The 13,834-nt window shown below is 45.7% G+C and overlaps 1 protein-coding gene across 3 annotated transcripts in view; it reads left to right on the top strand.

The window, feature by feature from the left end:
* The window catches only part of SUSD6 (sushi domain containing 6), a 98,947-nt gene that overhangs the window by 37,398 nt on the left and 47,715 nt on the right, over positions 1-13,834 (top strand). For all 3 annotated transcript variants that reach the window (XM_047079435.1, XM_047079432.1, XM_047079433.1), the window contains exon 2: positions 9,140-9,340. In XM_047079435.1, coding sequence (XP_046935391.1) covers positions 9,220-9,340 — 121 coding nt within the window. In that variant the 5' untranslated portion in view covers positions 9,140-9,219. The remainder of the gene's footprint in view (positions 1-9,139; positions 9,341-13,834) is intronic.

Below are 13,834 nucleotides of genomic sequence, written 5' to 3'. Positions count from 1 at the left end.
GATGCAGGGCTTGAACCCATGAACTGTGAGATCATGACCTGAGCTGAAGTCAGATGCTTAACTGACTGAGCCACCCAGGCGCCCCCTCATAGCACTTTTGTTTTTTTAAATAGCCATTTTATTGGGCTCTTACAACACTTCCATGGTGTTATATAGATAAGCTTATAATTCCTCTCACGTAGACTGTGAATTCCTTGAGAGTGGGGAATTCATGTCTGTGCTGCACTTCATTTCTGTGATCACTCAAGCCTTGCACTGAAGACAGCCAGTAAATATTTGCTGAATTGCAGTATAGTCACTGCAAACACCGAGCCGTAAGAAGTCAGATTTAGCAGATCAGCTTCCCAGACTTTATTTGTCCAGTGGGTATTGAAGCCTGCTCCACTTAGCTCTGATAGGAACCAAACAGAGGGGTATGATGACACATAGATATATCTCTGGGGTCTATGAACCAATTACAGCCCCTTCTGCCAAGCATTTGTTTTGCTACCTGGCCCAAACTTCAGGATTTATGCCCCTTTCCCCTCCTGTTTTATGTCTGTTGAGACTTTGCCATCTTTTATTTCCTACACAAATTATGTCTTTTGGGTTTATCTTTTTTCCTCCTTCAGTGAACAAGTAAATGTTGAGTGCTTTGAGGCACAGAAAGAGGCAGAGTTGGTGGTCTCTGCAGGAATTTATTATCTGCAGTGTATGCAACATACAGCAGTTAAGTAACTGAGCAGGCCTTGGGGAGGGATATGATTGGTTGTCCTGTTCATCGCTCAGGCAGTGATGCTTTGGGTTCAGAAGGGCCTTCCATGTTTATGGGCTCAATTGATGCAACTAAACTTTATCTTGTATTTGGACAACAAAAAAACAGGGAGCCCTTTGCAGTAGGAAAGCAGAGAAGGATAGACTTTTGGCCCCTTGGATTTCATTTATCTGTAGAAGAGGGGTAATGGCACCTATTTAATGAGGAAATGAGTGTGTGTATATGTGTAATAAACATGTAAGCTCGGTGCCTCATCCTTCCCTACTACATGCTCAGACTAGAAAACTCCTGTGTCCCCCTGGACACAAATATTGCTTTAGTATAATCACATACATAATTATTTAATTTTGCAGGAAGGAGTGCTAAGTTCCTTAAAAGATACATTTTTTATTTTTTTATTAAAAATTTTATTTTAATGTTTATTTTTGAGAGAAAGAGTGAGACAGAGTGTGAGTGGGGGAGGAGCAGAGAGAGAGGGAGACACAGAATCTGAGGCAGGCTCCAAGCTCTGAGCTGTCAGCACAGAGCCCGACGTGGGGCTCGAGCCAGTGAACTGCAAGATCATGACCTGAGCCGAAGTCAGATGCCCAACCGACTGAGCCACCCAGGCACCCCCAAAGATAGATTTGTAGAACTTCATGGAGGAGAACCTTGGAGGTTCACCTGTTGGCAGTTCTTTCATCTAAACTAATTTGTGTTTTGAGCATAGTCTCAGGGCATATGTTTCCAGCCCAGCTGAAACAGTGCCCTTTAGGAATCCAGTGGCTGCTCAATCAGAGCTGGTCAGAGCAGGAAGGGGCCTTAGCCAGCACTGATTTGAGTGCCCACTGTTCCATACACCATCCTGCATCCTTCACATTTATCTCATTTCCATCTCACAACAACCCAATGAAGTGGGTATTGTGTATCCAGTTTATAGATGGGAACTGAATGATTTGCCCTAGATCACCCCACAAATAATATCCAAGCAGAGCAGAGATTCTGGCCCAGTCTGCTAGAATCTTTCCACCATCCCAGTCTGCCTGAGAAATATTTAGTTGAACTGTTTCATTTTACTTATGAGGAGACAGAGGCATAGGGAGGTGGTGTGATTTGTCCTAGTTCAGCCCATCAGTTATTGGTGAAGCTGGGACTAGAGAAGAAGCGGTTTCCTGCCTTCAGGGTCGGAAATTTACTGACTGAGCCAAGTCCCTGCTCACAGCCACTCTGCCTTCACTCTCCTTTTTTTTCTGTCCTGTCTTGAGTCTGTGTGTGTTATTTTGTTCTCTTCAGTCCTTCTCTCTTTTCTCTGGGCCCCTACAGCTCTGCAGTGGTCCCTGTGTGTGACGCAGGCTGTGTCTCATGCGCGCGCACGCTTGTGTGTGTATGTGCGCATGTGTGTGCGTGCACGTGTACACGTGGAGGCTGGGTTTTTTTGTTGTTGTTGTCAGACATTTGTTATTTTTGGAAAGCACTTTAGGAACACTGTGTACAAATGGCCTATACAAATGTGCTGATGGATTGATTAAGCTCTAAATGGGAAAGTGGAGTTTCCTGAGTTTGCCGCAGTGCAGAGGGAGACAGATGCTAGGATGGGTCTTGGAAGATGAAGGGGGAGAGGACTCCTCATGCAGAACATAGAGGAAGGATTTAACATTTGTTCCTTCCAGTTAGTACTTTTGTTTACTTATGTTTTTGGAGGAAATATTCCTGGGCCCCTCCTATTCCCTAGAAGACATTCCAGATTCCTTAGAACTGAAAGGGCATTCGGGGATCATCCAGGCCCACCCCCTGAAGACCAGGAAGAATGACTGGTTGGTGGAGCTGGGACCTAGAGCTCTCTTATGCATTCAGGTGCCTGCTGCAGTCCTTCCTGCTGTTAGGTTGGAGACTGTTAAAGAGAAGGCTTAGGATGGGGGTGGGGGCAGTGTGTCTGCTGATGTCCTGCTGTCTGCAGCCTGATGAATACGGTAGGGGGAAAGTGTGACAACAAGAGGATGTAGCTTCTGGAGAAGCCAGACAAGGATACAAAGAATATCAAGGTGATTCAGAAAAACTGCTAACACCTACCCTATTCTGGTATAGGTGGCTTATGAGGAAAGCTGAGGGTTATTTTGGTATTTCTAGGAGGTGAATTTTAATGAGTTTGACTGTGTCTTTTGGGCTTTGGAGCTGGAGATGAAAAGGAAATGGATAAGGTACCGTTCTGGCTGTCACAGATCTTCGAGTCCAGTAGAAGAGTTTGTGCCTGTTGAGGCCCTCACATGTTAGTGGCACAAAAGGAAGGGGAAGATACAGGGGTTAGCAAGATTGGAAGGAGTCACAGGGGGGGAAAAGTAAACTAAAGACATCTAGAAGTAACTTCATTTTTTCATTTTGGAAGCAAGAGTGGGAAGCATTAGGATCTGATAAACGTTTAGATGTCTTTTGCTGCCGTGGCCTAGCTATTTCAGGGTGAGTGGGAGGGAAGTGGGGGAGACATGGAAGAGAAGAAAGGGAGCAGGAAGAGAGGCCTCCCTGGCATGTTAGCCACTTCTCTTATCAAACCCTCTGGGAGACTTCGGACTTTGCAGAGTTAGGACTTCCTATCTTTACACTCTGAAAGGTAATTAACTGGTTAAATTCTGGTCACATTTCATGAACTATTCTTTGTCTTCCACCGTCACGTAGCAGCACTGGGGTTGGTGAAGTCGATTCATGGAAAAAAACCAGACTTTCTGGTTCCAGACTGTCTACTACCACCATCTTCTTTCCCGACTAGATCTGAGGCAAGAAAAGGATTTTGTTGGTTTTACCCATCTAGTTTCCTCTCTTAACTAATGGAGAGATGGGTCATAGTTTAGGAAATAATCAGTCCTGACAATTACATGGAGACTGAGGCTGATCTCCTAGAACTGTAGAGAAACCTGCTTAGCACCTGGGAGCCAAGCTTGACAGAGTCAGGACTCTTGTCTCACAAAGGAGAGATCAGTAGAGTGTGACATGACCCTGCCACTCCAGGAGGACTGTGACATTCTCCAGGGGTAGGCCCCAAGACAACCAGGCACATGGGCTGAGGAGGTCTGCGCCCTCAGCTGTCTTGGGGACAGGGTGCTGTGGTGGTTTCATGGCTGGCCCCACCTGGTGCTGCTGCTTCCCTAGTCTGTGAGCCATTTTTGAAGGTGACTCTCAGGACACCTTTAATCTTTTCAGGCTCTTTGGTTAACCTGGAAGCATCTATGGCAACGATACGCAAACCACGTGAACTTTGGGTTCATGTTACAGGTTGTCCTTTACTCCAGAAGCCTGTCCTGTTTTCATCGTCATTTTTTATGAGCAGTTTCTCAGACCTCTGCTGTGTTGGCTTCTAGGCCAGAACTGTAGATAGAAGGACCTGAGTCTTTTCAGTTTATAGAGCTGTCCTTTGTATTTTGTCCTTTTTGAGCCTCATTAGAGAGTAGGGAGATATTTAAAGCAAGCAACAACCCCGTTTTATAGATGAGGAAACAAGGCAGAAATGAGGTAACAGAGGCAAAAATGAGGTAAGTGGCTTCCCCAAATCAGAGCCATGGATCGTCATAGAGGATCATTTTGAACAGGAAATGAGTGTTCATGACGTTCAGCAGAGCACAGTCACCCTGCTTTTAATGTTCTGAGTTCACTGAGGGGGAAAGACCAGACACTGACCTTGAGGGGCTGACATTCTAGCTCATGGGGTCTCTTTCTACCACACACTGTTGGGGTGCAGCCGTGGTCCCAGGAAAGATTATCAGAAAAGGATGAATGCAGACTTTCCATGACTCCTCTACACCCCATATTTTAGAGGGGAAACTGGCTGCTGGAGGAAGGGTTGTGTGATACACAGAGAAGCTTGGATGTTTGGAGAATTCTGTGGCTGAGAGAGACCGTAGAGCCTTTCTTAGATGTGCAAATGGAAGCCAGGGAGCCTTCATGACCAGCCAGCTGTTTAGTGGCAGAGATGGGACTGACATGCAGCCTCAGGCTTTCTCTTTTCTTTTTTCTCTCTTCTTACCTCTAAGTTTAAATGTGACATGCCTTGTGAGGGTGGATAAGTGCCATCTTTAAAGACGAGGCTTAGTTCCAGGCTCCTTTTTAATCATAACTTTTTTCCAATATTTTTTGTGGTAAAATACACATAAAATGAAATCAATCATCTTAAACCAGTTGTAAGTATGCAGGTCAGTGACATTAAGCGCATTCCCACTGTTGTGCAACCATCACCGCCGTCCGTCTCCAGAACTCTTGGCATCTGGCAAAAACGGAACTTTGTACTTGTTAAACACTAACTCCGCATTCCTTCCTCCCCCAGCCCAGACAACCAGGATCTACTTCCTCTTCCTCCTCCTCCTTCCTCTTCTTCCTCCTCTTCTTCCTCCTCTTTCCCCTTCCCCTCCTCCTACTCCTCCATGTATTTCTCTAGGGATAATATCTAGTTAATTTTTTCTGAAATGTTTTTCTTTTCACTTGCTCTAAAGCCACAGTTCAAGTCCAGGTTTTATTTTATTTTTTAATTCTGTGTTTAAAGCAGATGCCTTCTTAAAATGATTAGATATGTATAGTGTGACCTTTTCTCCACAGTAGCCAGGTTCTCCCATTCTGAGCAATACCCTGGGGTCACAGGGCTTTGCTTTTCTCTGTATTGTTTCTGAAGCACTAACTCTTGGCCTAGCCTTGCAAGTAAACACTCCCACTGACTACCCTCTATTCTCTATTCATCTTTTCTCTTCTTTGCAAAGCCCCCATCGTCACTACCCCATCTGTCATGCACTTGATCAGGTGTTAGGCTTCGTGGTGGAATTGGTCCTTTGGCCCAGGGAGCTGCTTAAGTCAGGGGGAGGAGTCCATTGTTTCTCTCAAATAAGACAAAACAGGAGCTCCTATTTATGTATCTTTTTCCTAATTCTATATTGGCTCCTCCCCACAGTATTCGTGAGTTTGGCAGGCATTTGTTCACTGCCTTCAAGGAGCTTTGAGTCTGGTGAGGTGAGACAGATAAACATGTAGACGCATTAACCTGTTAGAGGTACAGTCCTAGCAGGGTGCTCAAGACACTTTGGGAATAAGAGGGGGTTAGTCCTACTGGAGGTGGGTGTGGTGTGAAGTGTCAGAAAAGAATTCCTCCAGGCGACTCTTGTGCTGAGCCCTAAGAGTGACTATATTCCTGGCAGGAGGAGCAATCAGGTTTATTTGAACATCAGTCCGTATGTTGAGGGAGGAGACAGGTGGTCTACTGGAACACGTGGCTACATTAATTTTATTTTACATTTTATCTGTTTGAATAGGTAATGCATGCACAAGGTACAGTATACTCAAGGACATTAAAAAGGAATACATATGACGAAAAACGAGTTATTTCCCTATTAATTGCTCACTTCTCCACCCTGAAGGCAATTATTAGCTACCGATTTCTTGTGCATCATTCCAGGCAGAGATTTTCATGGCATGCAAGAGTGTGTGTGTGTGTATCCCCTTTAAAAATACATGCAGCCGGGGCGCCTGGGTGGCGCAGTCGGTTAAGCGTCCGACTTCAGCCAGGTCACGATCTCGCGGTCCGTGAGTTCGAGCCCCGCGTCAGGCTCTGGGCTGATGGCTCGGAGCCTGGAGCCTGTTTCTGATTCTGTGTCTCCCTCTCTCTCTGCCCCTCCCCCGTTCATGCTCTGTCTCTCTCTGTCCCAAAAATAAATAAACGTTGAAAAAAAAAATTTAAAAAAATAAAAATACATGCAGCCTCGCAAGTGGCTTTCTTCATGTACTGATTGTGGAAGTCATTTCATATATGAGGACAGACTCGACCTGCCTAGTTCTTTTTAATTTTTTTAGTAGGCTCCACACCAAGCGTGGAGCCCATCACGGGGCTTGAACCCAGGATGCTGAGATCAAGACCTGAGCCGAGATCAAGAGTTGGATGCTTAAGCGACTGAGCCACTCAGGCACCTCCTGCCTAACTCTTTTTAGACCAGTACATGGTATTTTGTTAGGTGTGTGTATGACCACTTGTTTAACTTGCCTCACTTCAGTCTTTTGCCAGTACAAAGAATTCAGTGACTATCTTGCATCTATATCATTGCTCATGCGATTTTTGAGGACGGATTCTAGAAGTAGAACTGATAGGTTAGAGAATATGTGACAGATATTGTCAAATTGCCCTCGAAAGAGCTCCACATTAATGATGCTAAATTTAAGATCCTTTACCACTTGATGCCCCCCACTTCCCCTCCTCTAAAATCCTTGCCACAGTGCTCATCCTAAATGAATTTGGTCTTATAACTCCTCTGTTTATGATCCTCTAAGCTGTACATGGTTTTCAGGGTAAAGTTTAACCTCCTTGGCCTAGCCCTTAACTCTAGCCTCTGCCAAGTGTGCTGTGCTCCCATTGTTCTGTTCCACTTGTATTTGGTACCTTCTTTTTCACTAAACATATGCACTAGCAGTCAGCATCACCTCCTCTGGGGAGTCTCTCTTTGTTACCTTCACTTGTGCACAGAACACCTAAGCACCACTCTGATCCAGCCCCATCCATCCATTCACTATAGAAATATTTGTTGTGCACGTGCTGTAATGTGGCCCAACCAGGTGTTATTCTCAATGTTGCCTTCAGGGGGTGATGACTGCCTGGTACAAATACCTGCTGTGGATGAATCAAAAATGACAGCACCCATTGCTAACTGGACATATTGTTGAACCTCTTCTGACCTTGGGTTTTGGCATCTGCTGAATGAGGAGGTAAAGCCTGATGACCTCTAAGGTCTCTGCAGCTCAGCCTTATTACTAATTACAACAGCAACAGCAGGCAGTATTTACTGAGTACTGGCAAAGTGCCAGGAACTGCCAAGTGCTTTGTCTGATCCTAATCCTTACATCAAACCAATGAAGACGTATGGTTACTGCTCCCATTTTACAGATGAGGAAACTGAGGCTAAGAGAGTGATTTGGCCACATGGTCATAATAGAGGACACAGATTGGAAGTCTGGCATTCTAACTCTGCTGTCCTTAGCCACATAAATATATACATTCCACACATTTACACACACACGGTTTTGTGTACTGTTTTGGGTCACTTACAGACTCCACCCCTAGACCTCTTCAAGAACCATCCCTTTTCTACAGCTTTAAAGGCTCAAGTTGGAGTCTGGGTAAAAGCTGTGGACAGAAGACTGCTATAGTCACAGCTATTTAGGGGTAGTGAGTAAGGACCCAGTGGCTAGCTCATGCTCATTGAAGGCCCTGCTAGCTGCTTTTCCTTCATGCTGAGGTAGCTCCTGTTGCTGTTTGCAGTAACTCTCTTTAGAAGGGGATGTAGGCCTGAGTCAAGGCTTCAGACATGGATTAAAGGCAGGTCTGTTTAATATCCCTGGCAGAGTCTCAGAGGCATCCTTTATTAGGGTTGTAGATGGCAGGCTCCCTTATCTATTTACATAAAGCCTTATTAATGGAGAAGGAGGTGTGTATGGAATTTAAAAAGGGAGTATAATCTTATTATTTGGAATACTTGTTATAAACTAGGGTAAATAAAATCAAATGACTGAACTAAAATGTAATAGGGCCCATATCATAATGTATCATCATCAACTCAGCTGCTTCTCTGAAGGCTTGTAGAAAGTAATCCCTTAAAGTCTTAACCCCTGATACATATATTTTTTAAAGACCCTGGTTCCTACTCTTCTGAAGTCATCGTCTGAACTAGAGTGGGTGGGGGTGCTAATTAACAGTCACAGCCCATCCTCTCCCAGTCCTTGTCAGGAACACCCAGCAAGTGTGGCCTCTTGGGGTCACAGGTGTGTCAGGTGAGCCTGGAGTAATTGGTCCATTTTTGAGATTCATGGCTGTGGAGTCAGCGTCAGATCCTCAGGGGCTCATCCGGCCTCTGGCAGCTGAGCAAGCCTAGCCGTGGGCCCTTGGCTCCCGCAGCTGCATTCCTTCTCTAGGCGGTGTATTTCTCCCTTTAAGACACGTGTTCTCTATTTTTTTTTTCCTTTCGGTCGGTTGAACTCGCTCTGAGTCCAAATGGCAAAGGCAAAGCCTGACTCAGGGGTGTAGCATCTGTGTCAACAGCTGCCTCTCTCTCCTCTTCTCTGTTGGAGGCGGTGGGGGCAGAGCCTGGGCAGTTGCTGAAAGTTCTGCCATGCCTGACAGATTTCCAGGTGAGCTTGTGTTGGTCTCCTCGTCCTAGAGTGAGGATCTGGCTCCTAGATGCTGACACTGATGGCAGCTTGCTGCAGGCCTCGGCATTTCCCCACATAGGAGTTGAAAAGCCACTTATGTGCCTGTCCCTTCTGGCAGCAGGAATTCAGTTACTAGCATTTTGTATGTGATTATGGCTTCCTTGCTACAGTGCCTACTTGCAGCTAACTTAGGGCCAAAGTTTTCACTTATGTCCTTGTTTTCTGTTTGTTTTTTTTTTATAGGTAAATCTACCCGTGGCTGACTTTAGAATTCTTCTGGCTTTTAAATTTTTTCTTTTTAAAATAACTTGGACGGATAAAAGATGTGCCATGGCAGGATAACACCAAAGAGCACCTCAGCGTTGGCCGTGGCCTCCGCGGGACATGGAGTGTTCCTTCCACTGGTGATCCTTAGCACCCTCCTTGGAGACGGACTTGCCTCAGGTGGGTCCCCGACTGCCTCTGTGTGGGAGGGAAAAGACTCAGTACCATTGTTTCTCCCAAAGGCTGGGATAGGGCACTGTCCATCTAGCGGGAAGTTGCAGGGAGAAAAGAGGGTGGAGGTGGGCTTTTGTCCTGTGGTATGGCCTGGGGGGGGGGGGGCAGGCCTGGGGGTGTGGCATTAAGGGGCCTCTTGAGTCACCTGGGAGACAGGTGTGTAGGAACCTGCTGGGCTGACATTGTCGCCCCTTCTTCCTCCTCCTCCTCCCCCCCCCCGCACCCCCCCCCCCCCCCCCCCCCCCGCAGCTGGAGTCACCAGGCAGGATGGAGGGATTCAGAACACGATATTCAGCAGGGTGCAGGTTTTGGAATCAGACTGCCTGTGTTCTGAGTCCAGTCCCATTGCTGGCTCTGCGACCTGAGCAGATCTCCTTACCTCTCAGCTACAGAATCGGATAAAAGTAGTACCTACCCTGGGTGGGGGAGGGGGGTGAAGATTGTCTGAGATAACACAGCAAGCACTTAATGATTGTTAGCTTATTGTGTGTTTCTTTTTATGTTTTTTTCTCAGAATAAGTACAAAGTTGAGGTGTTGTAACTTAATGAAAGCAGGACCTGGTCACTGACACTATAAACTTCGTGATCCTGGACAAGCCACTTAGGCATTCTGTGGCTTAGTTTCTCCATTTATCAAATGAGGGGGGTTGACCCGGATACCTTTAAGGTCCTACCCACTTCTCTCAGTTTATACTTTCATAATTCTACGGACTTTTCTGGTTGAAGCTGATGGGCTGCAAGAGCTGTAGCAGTGGCTAGAAATGTAGCCATGAGCTTGATCCTTGTTGGCTTCTGCTGTGCTCTGAAGACCCTTCTTAGGTTCTCTTCGTGTGGTCCTCTGGACCTGGTGTCCTTTTTAGAAAGCACATATTTTGATGTGTACCATAGGCCTCTGGGTGACGCTAGAGAACCTGCCTCTATATCTGCAAGTACCAGTAGGGGTCTCAACTAATTATGAATGAACTCAACAGTAGTGGGGCCCCTACCAGTCTTCATTAGATACATTTATACGGCAGTTTTCTTTGGACAGCATTCCCTGGAGAGGGATCTCAGGTAGATTCTGGAAGGGGACTTGAAGGATGAGAGCAGTGTGGTATAGTGTGGCACGTAGAGTCCCCATGCAGTGCTCTTTCTCATTCTTTCTTTTGAACACTTGATTATTTTTTCTAAGTTTATTTATTTATTTTGAAAGAGAGAACGTGAGCAGGGCAGGGGCAGGTAGAGAGAATCCCAAGCAGATTCTGTGCTGTCCGTGCAGAGCCCATGCGCCATGAGATCATGACCTGAACAGAAATCAAGAGTCAGGTGCTTAATTGACTGAGCCACCCAGGCGCCCCCTCTCATTCTTTTTCTATCAACCGCTACCACCCGCTTATGCAATACATGAAGATAATGGTGCAGTCTCATCTAAGCTTTTTCTTCTGAATTGTTGAGAAAAACAGTTACCTATTTGTTGTTGCATTATAGTCTTTTCCACCACGCATGTACAGATTTCCTCTTCTGCTGCCTCTTCTTTACTCTGTTCTGACACTTAAACCTTTCCCACAAAGCATAACACCTCTTTGGCTGTGAGGAGCCCCTGGCACAACTAAGGAGGCCACTACTAATGATTGAGACCCCACAACGTAGGCATCATGACTATACATGAGATTTCAAAGGAAAAGAAGGCCAGACTACACCAGTTGTGCAACCAGATGAAGCAGGGCTTACATTTGCAGGGCATATAAGCCAAAACCAGAGGAGGCCTCTAGAAGCTGTAGTCACAGAGCCATAGAATATAGAGATCCTGCCTTATTCACCACTGTATCTCCAGAGCAGATGTTGGCAAGTGACAGTCCATGGACTGAATCCTTCCTGCTGCTTTTGTATGGCCTGTGAGCCAAGAATGGTTTTTATATTTTTAAATGATTGGGGAAAAAAATCAAAAGAATAATATTTCATGATACATAAAAATTGTGAGCTCACATTTCAGTGCCTATAGTTTTATTGGAACATAGCAATGTTTATTCTTTATATTTATGAATATAAATATGGCTGTGTTTGTGCTGCAGTGGCAGTGTTGGATGGTTGTGACATAGACTGTTTCACCCCAAAGCCTAGACTTTAAGATATTGGACCCTTTCTAGAAGAGATTTGCCACCCTACCCCTAGACGCAAACAAATAGTGCTCAATAAGTATGTGCATGAATGGAATAACTGTCAGAGCTAGGATTTTAGAGGTCATGCACTTGCCCAGGGCCCTAGGGCCCAGGCTCCAGAACCTGACCTAGTACCTAGTATGCTACCAAGACCACCTTCTTCCAAGGCTCCACTAGGGGAGCTGTCTGGTCGTGTGACCTGGCAATTTTAGGGCAGAATGTCTGCCTTTGGTGTCTGAGGCCTCTAACTTCCTTAGCTTCATTAAGCCATTCCGCCTCCTGCCACCCTCCTTTTTATGGGCTCCACCCCTGCCTCCTCCCATTTCCCACCCCATTTTCCAACTACCCACACCTTCCCAACTTTCCACCCAAGGTCTGAATTCAATTATCAGGAACTGATGGTTTCAGACTGGCTGGATAAAGGGATTATTATTCTCCAATGTGGAAAAATGTATGTCTGTAGTGTGGGCTCAGAGCAGGATGGAAAAGTTGGCTCTGTAGCTTTTTTTTTCCCTCCCCCATCTGCAAAGAATCCTCCCTTCCCTGCAACCCCCAACCCCCCAAGTCTTTTCTCCTTCCCATAAAACATGTGTACTGGCACAGAGCAGGATGCAGGCAGTGGAAGGGGTTTTACCATTACTTAGATCCAGTGCACCAAGTTGCTGCTGGTTTTTTCCCTCTCTGGAGTGGCTTCTCGGTGAAGAAGGCACGCACTCCTTGGCCTGAAACCCATAGCACACCTGCATGGCTGTGCCTGCCATAAGCAGCTTGCCAAGAAACCAAAACTCTCAGATACCCTGAAGTTGAGGAAAGGCATGCCAGTTCAAAACAAGTCCCCTCTTCCTCTTTGTGCCTACCTTACCTGCTCCTGTGGCTGCACTTGAACACTTACTCCAGAGGCATTGTAAAATGAGGTGCTTATAAAATACACAGCCTTTGTTACCCAGTGAACTCTAGTCTTTGTGTGTACATACACACTCATAACTGTGAGACTCCCACCGGACATACGTAAGTGGATGTCTTCTGGGGGGCAGTTCATCTGTAGAGTCTCTGGTTACAAATTCCACAGTCACCCTTCGTCTTGGTCATAATTGCTCAGGTCTTGAAGAAAAGAATCATGTAGGAACAGGCACTTGAGAGTTCTGGGGCAGAGTTGTGCCATGATCAAGTTCAGTTTTCCATCTTGGTTTCTCTTATCTACAGTTTGGGATTTGGAGTTATAATGGAGAAGGTGTTGGGGAGGCAGTGGGTCCAGCTTCCCCCTTGGTCATTCCTTAAGCAGATATGGGGAAAATCATTGGAAGTTTCCTTTCGAGGAGTAGCAGAAGGAAGAGTATCTTACCTCTTTACACGTGGTCACACCATGCAGGCAAAAGACCAGAAGTGAAAATAAAATTATATGCATAGTACACAGCTTGCCTCTCTTCTTGAACCAGAGAGGAATCAGGGTCTCAGCTGTGCAGCAGCCTTTCCCAGATCTCGCACAACTCCTTCCCTTTACCCAGGATCTTAAGAAACTTGCTTTAGGACCTTAGGCAAATCAGTTGACCTCTTTGTGTCTCCTTTAAAACAGAAATCGAATCCTTAAGGATGTTAGGTTGGTGTTGTGTAGACAATAAAAATGATTGGAGGGCACCTGGCATATAAAATGTGTGGTGTAATTCCCAAATAATAACAACAACAGGGTTGGTATGTGACCCACTGTTGAGTCATGCTGGGCAGGAGACTTTATGCAGATGACATCCTTTGCTGTCTTTAAAAAAAAAAAAATGAAGATGCAAAGTCATTGTGTTGGGGATAAGGAATTGGGAGGAGGTGTCAAACTTGACCAGTTGAGGAAGTTTTGGTTACTTCTGGAAACCCCTTTGCCTTCCAGAAAGCTCATGTTTCCATAGTCTGATGGTCTCAACCCAGCTGGCTTGCTGACTCATGTAAAAAGCTTTTGATTTTCATTCTCTCCCTTTCCTGAGCATTTGCTGAAAAAACTCAGTATTTTACTTGTTTCTGATTTCCACCCCCCCCCCCCCCGCCCAAGAGTGTTTCCATGACACTTTAGGCCATGTTAAACATCACACAAGCACCTAAAGCCATTTTAAAATCTCATCTGTATTTCTGTGCAGCAGAGTGAGAAAGCGTGGCAGTTAGTGTTCACTGAAGAGGGAAAACGTTGAGAACAAGGCTCTCAGGGGTATGATACGACTTTGGCTCTTCATGTTGATGTGCTGGAGAGATGTTGACAAGTGGCCCTGGCTCATCTTGCATCTCTGAAGGGACCTGGAGTCAGAGATAATGTACACTGAAC

Source organism: Lynx rufus, unplaced genomic scaffold (assembly GCF_022079265.1).
Source record: "Lynx rufus isolate CCGP_SWC_20201006 ecotype Redwood Valley unplaced genomic scaffold, mLynRuf1.p SCAF_17, whole genome shotgun sequence".
In the NCBI taxonomy this organism is placed as follows: domain Eukaryota; kingdom Metazoa; phylum Chordata; class Mammalia; order Carnivora; family Felidae; genus Lynx; species Lynx rufus.
Note: the sequence above shows the minus strand (reverse complement) of the source record. Positions and strands in the feature narration are given on the sequence as shown.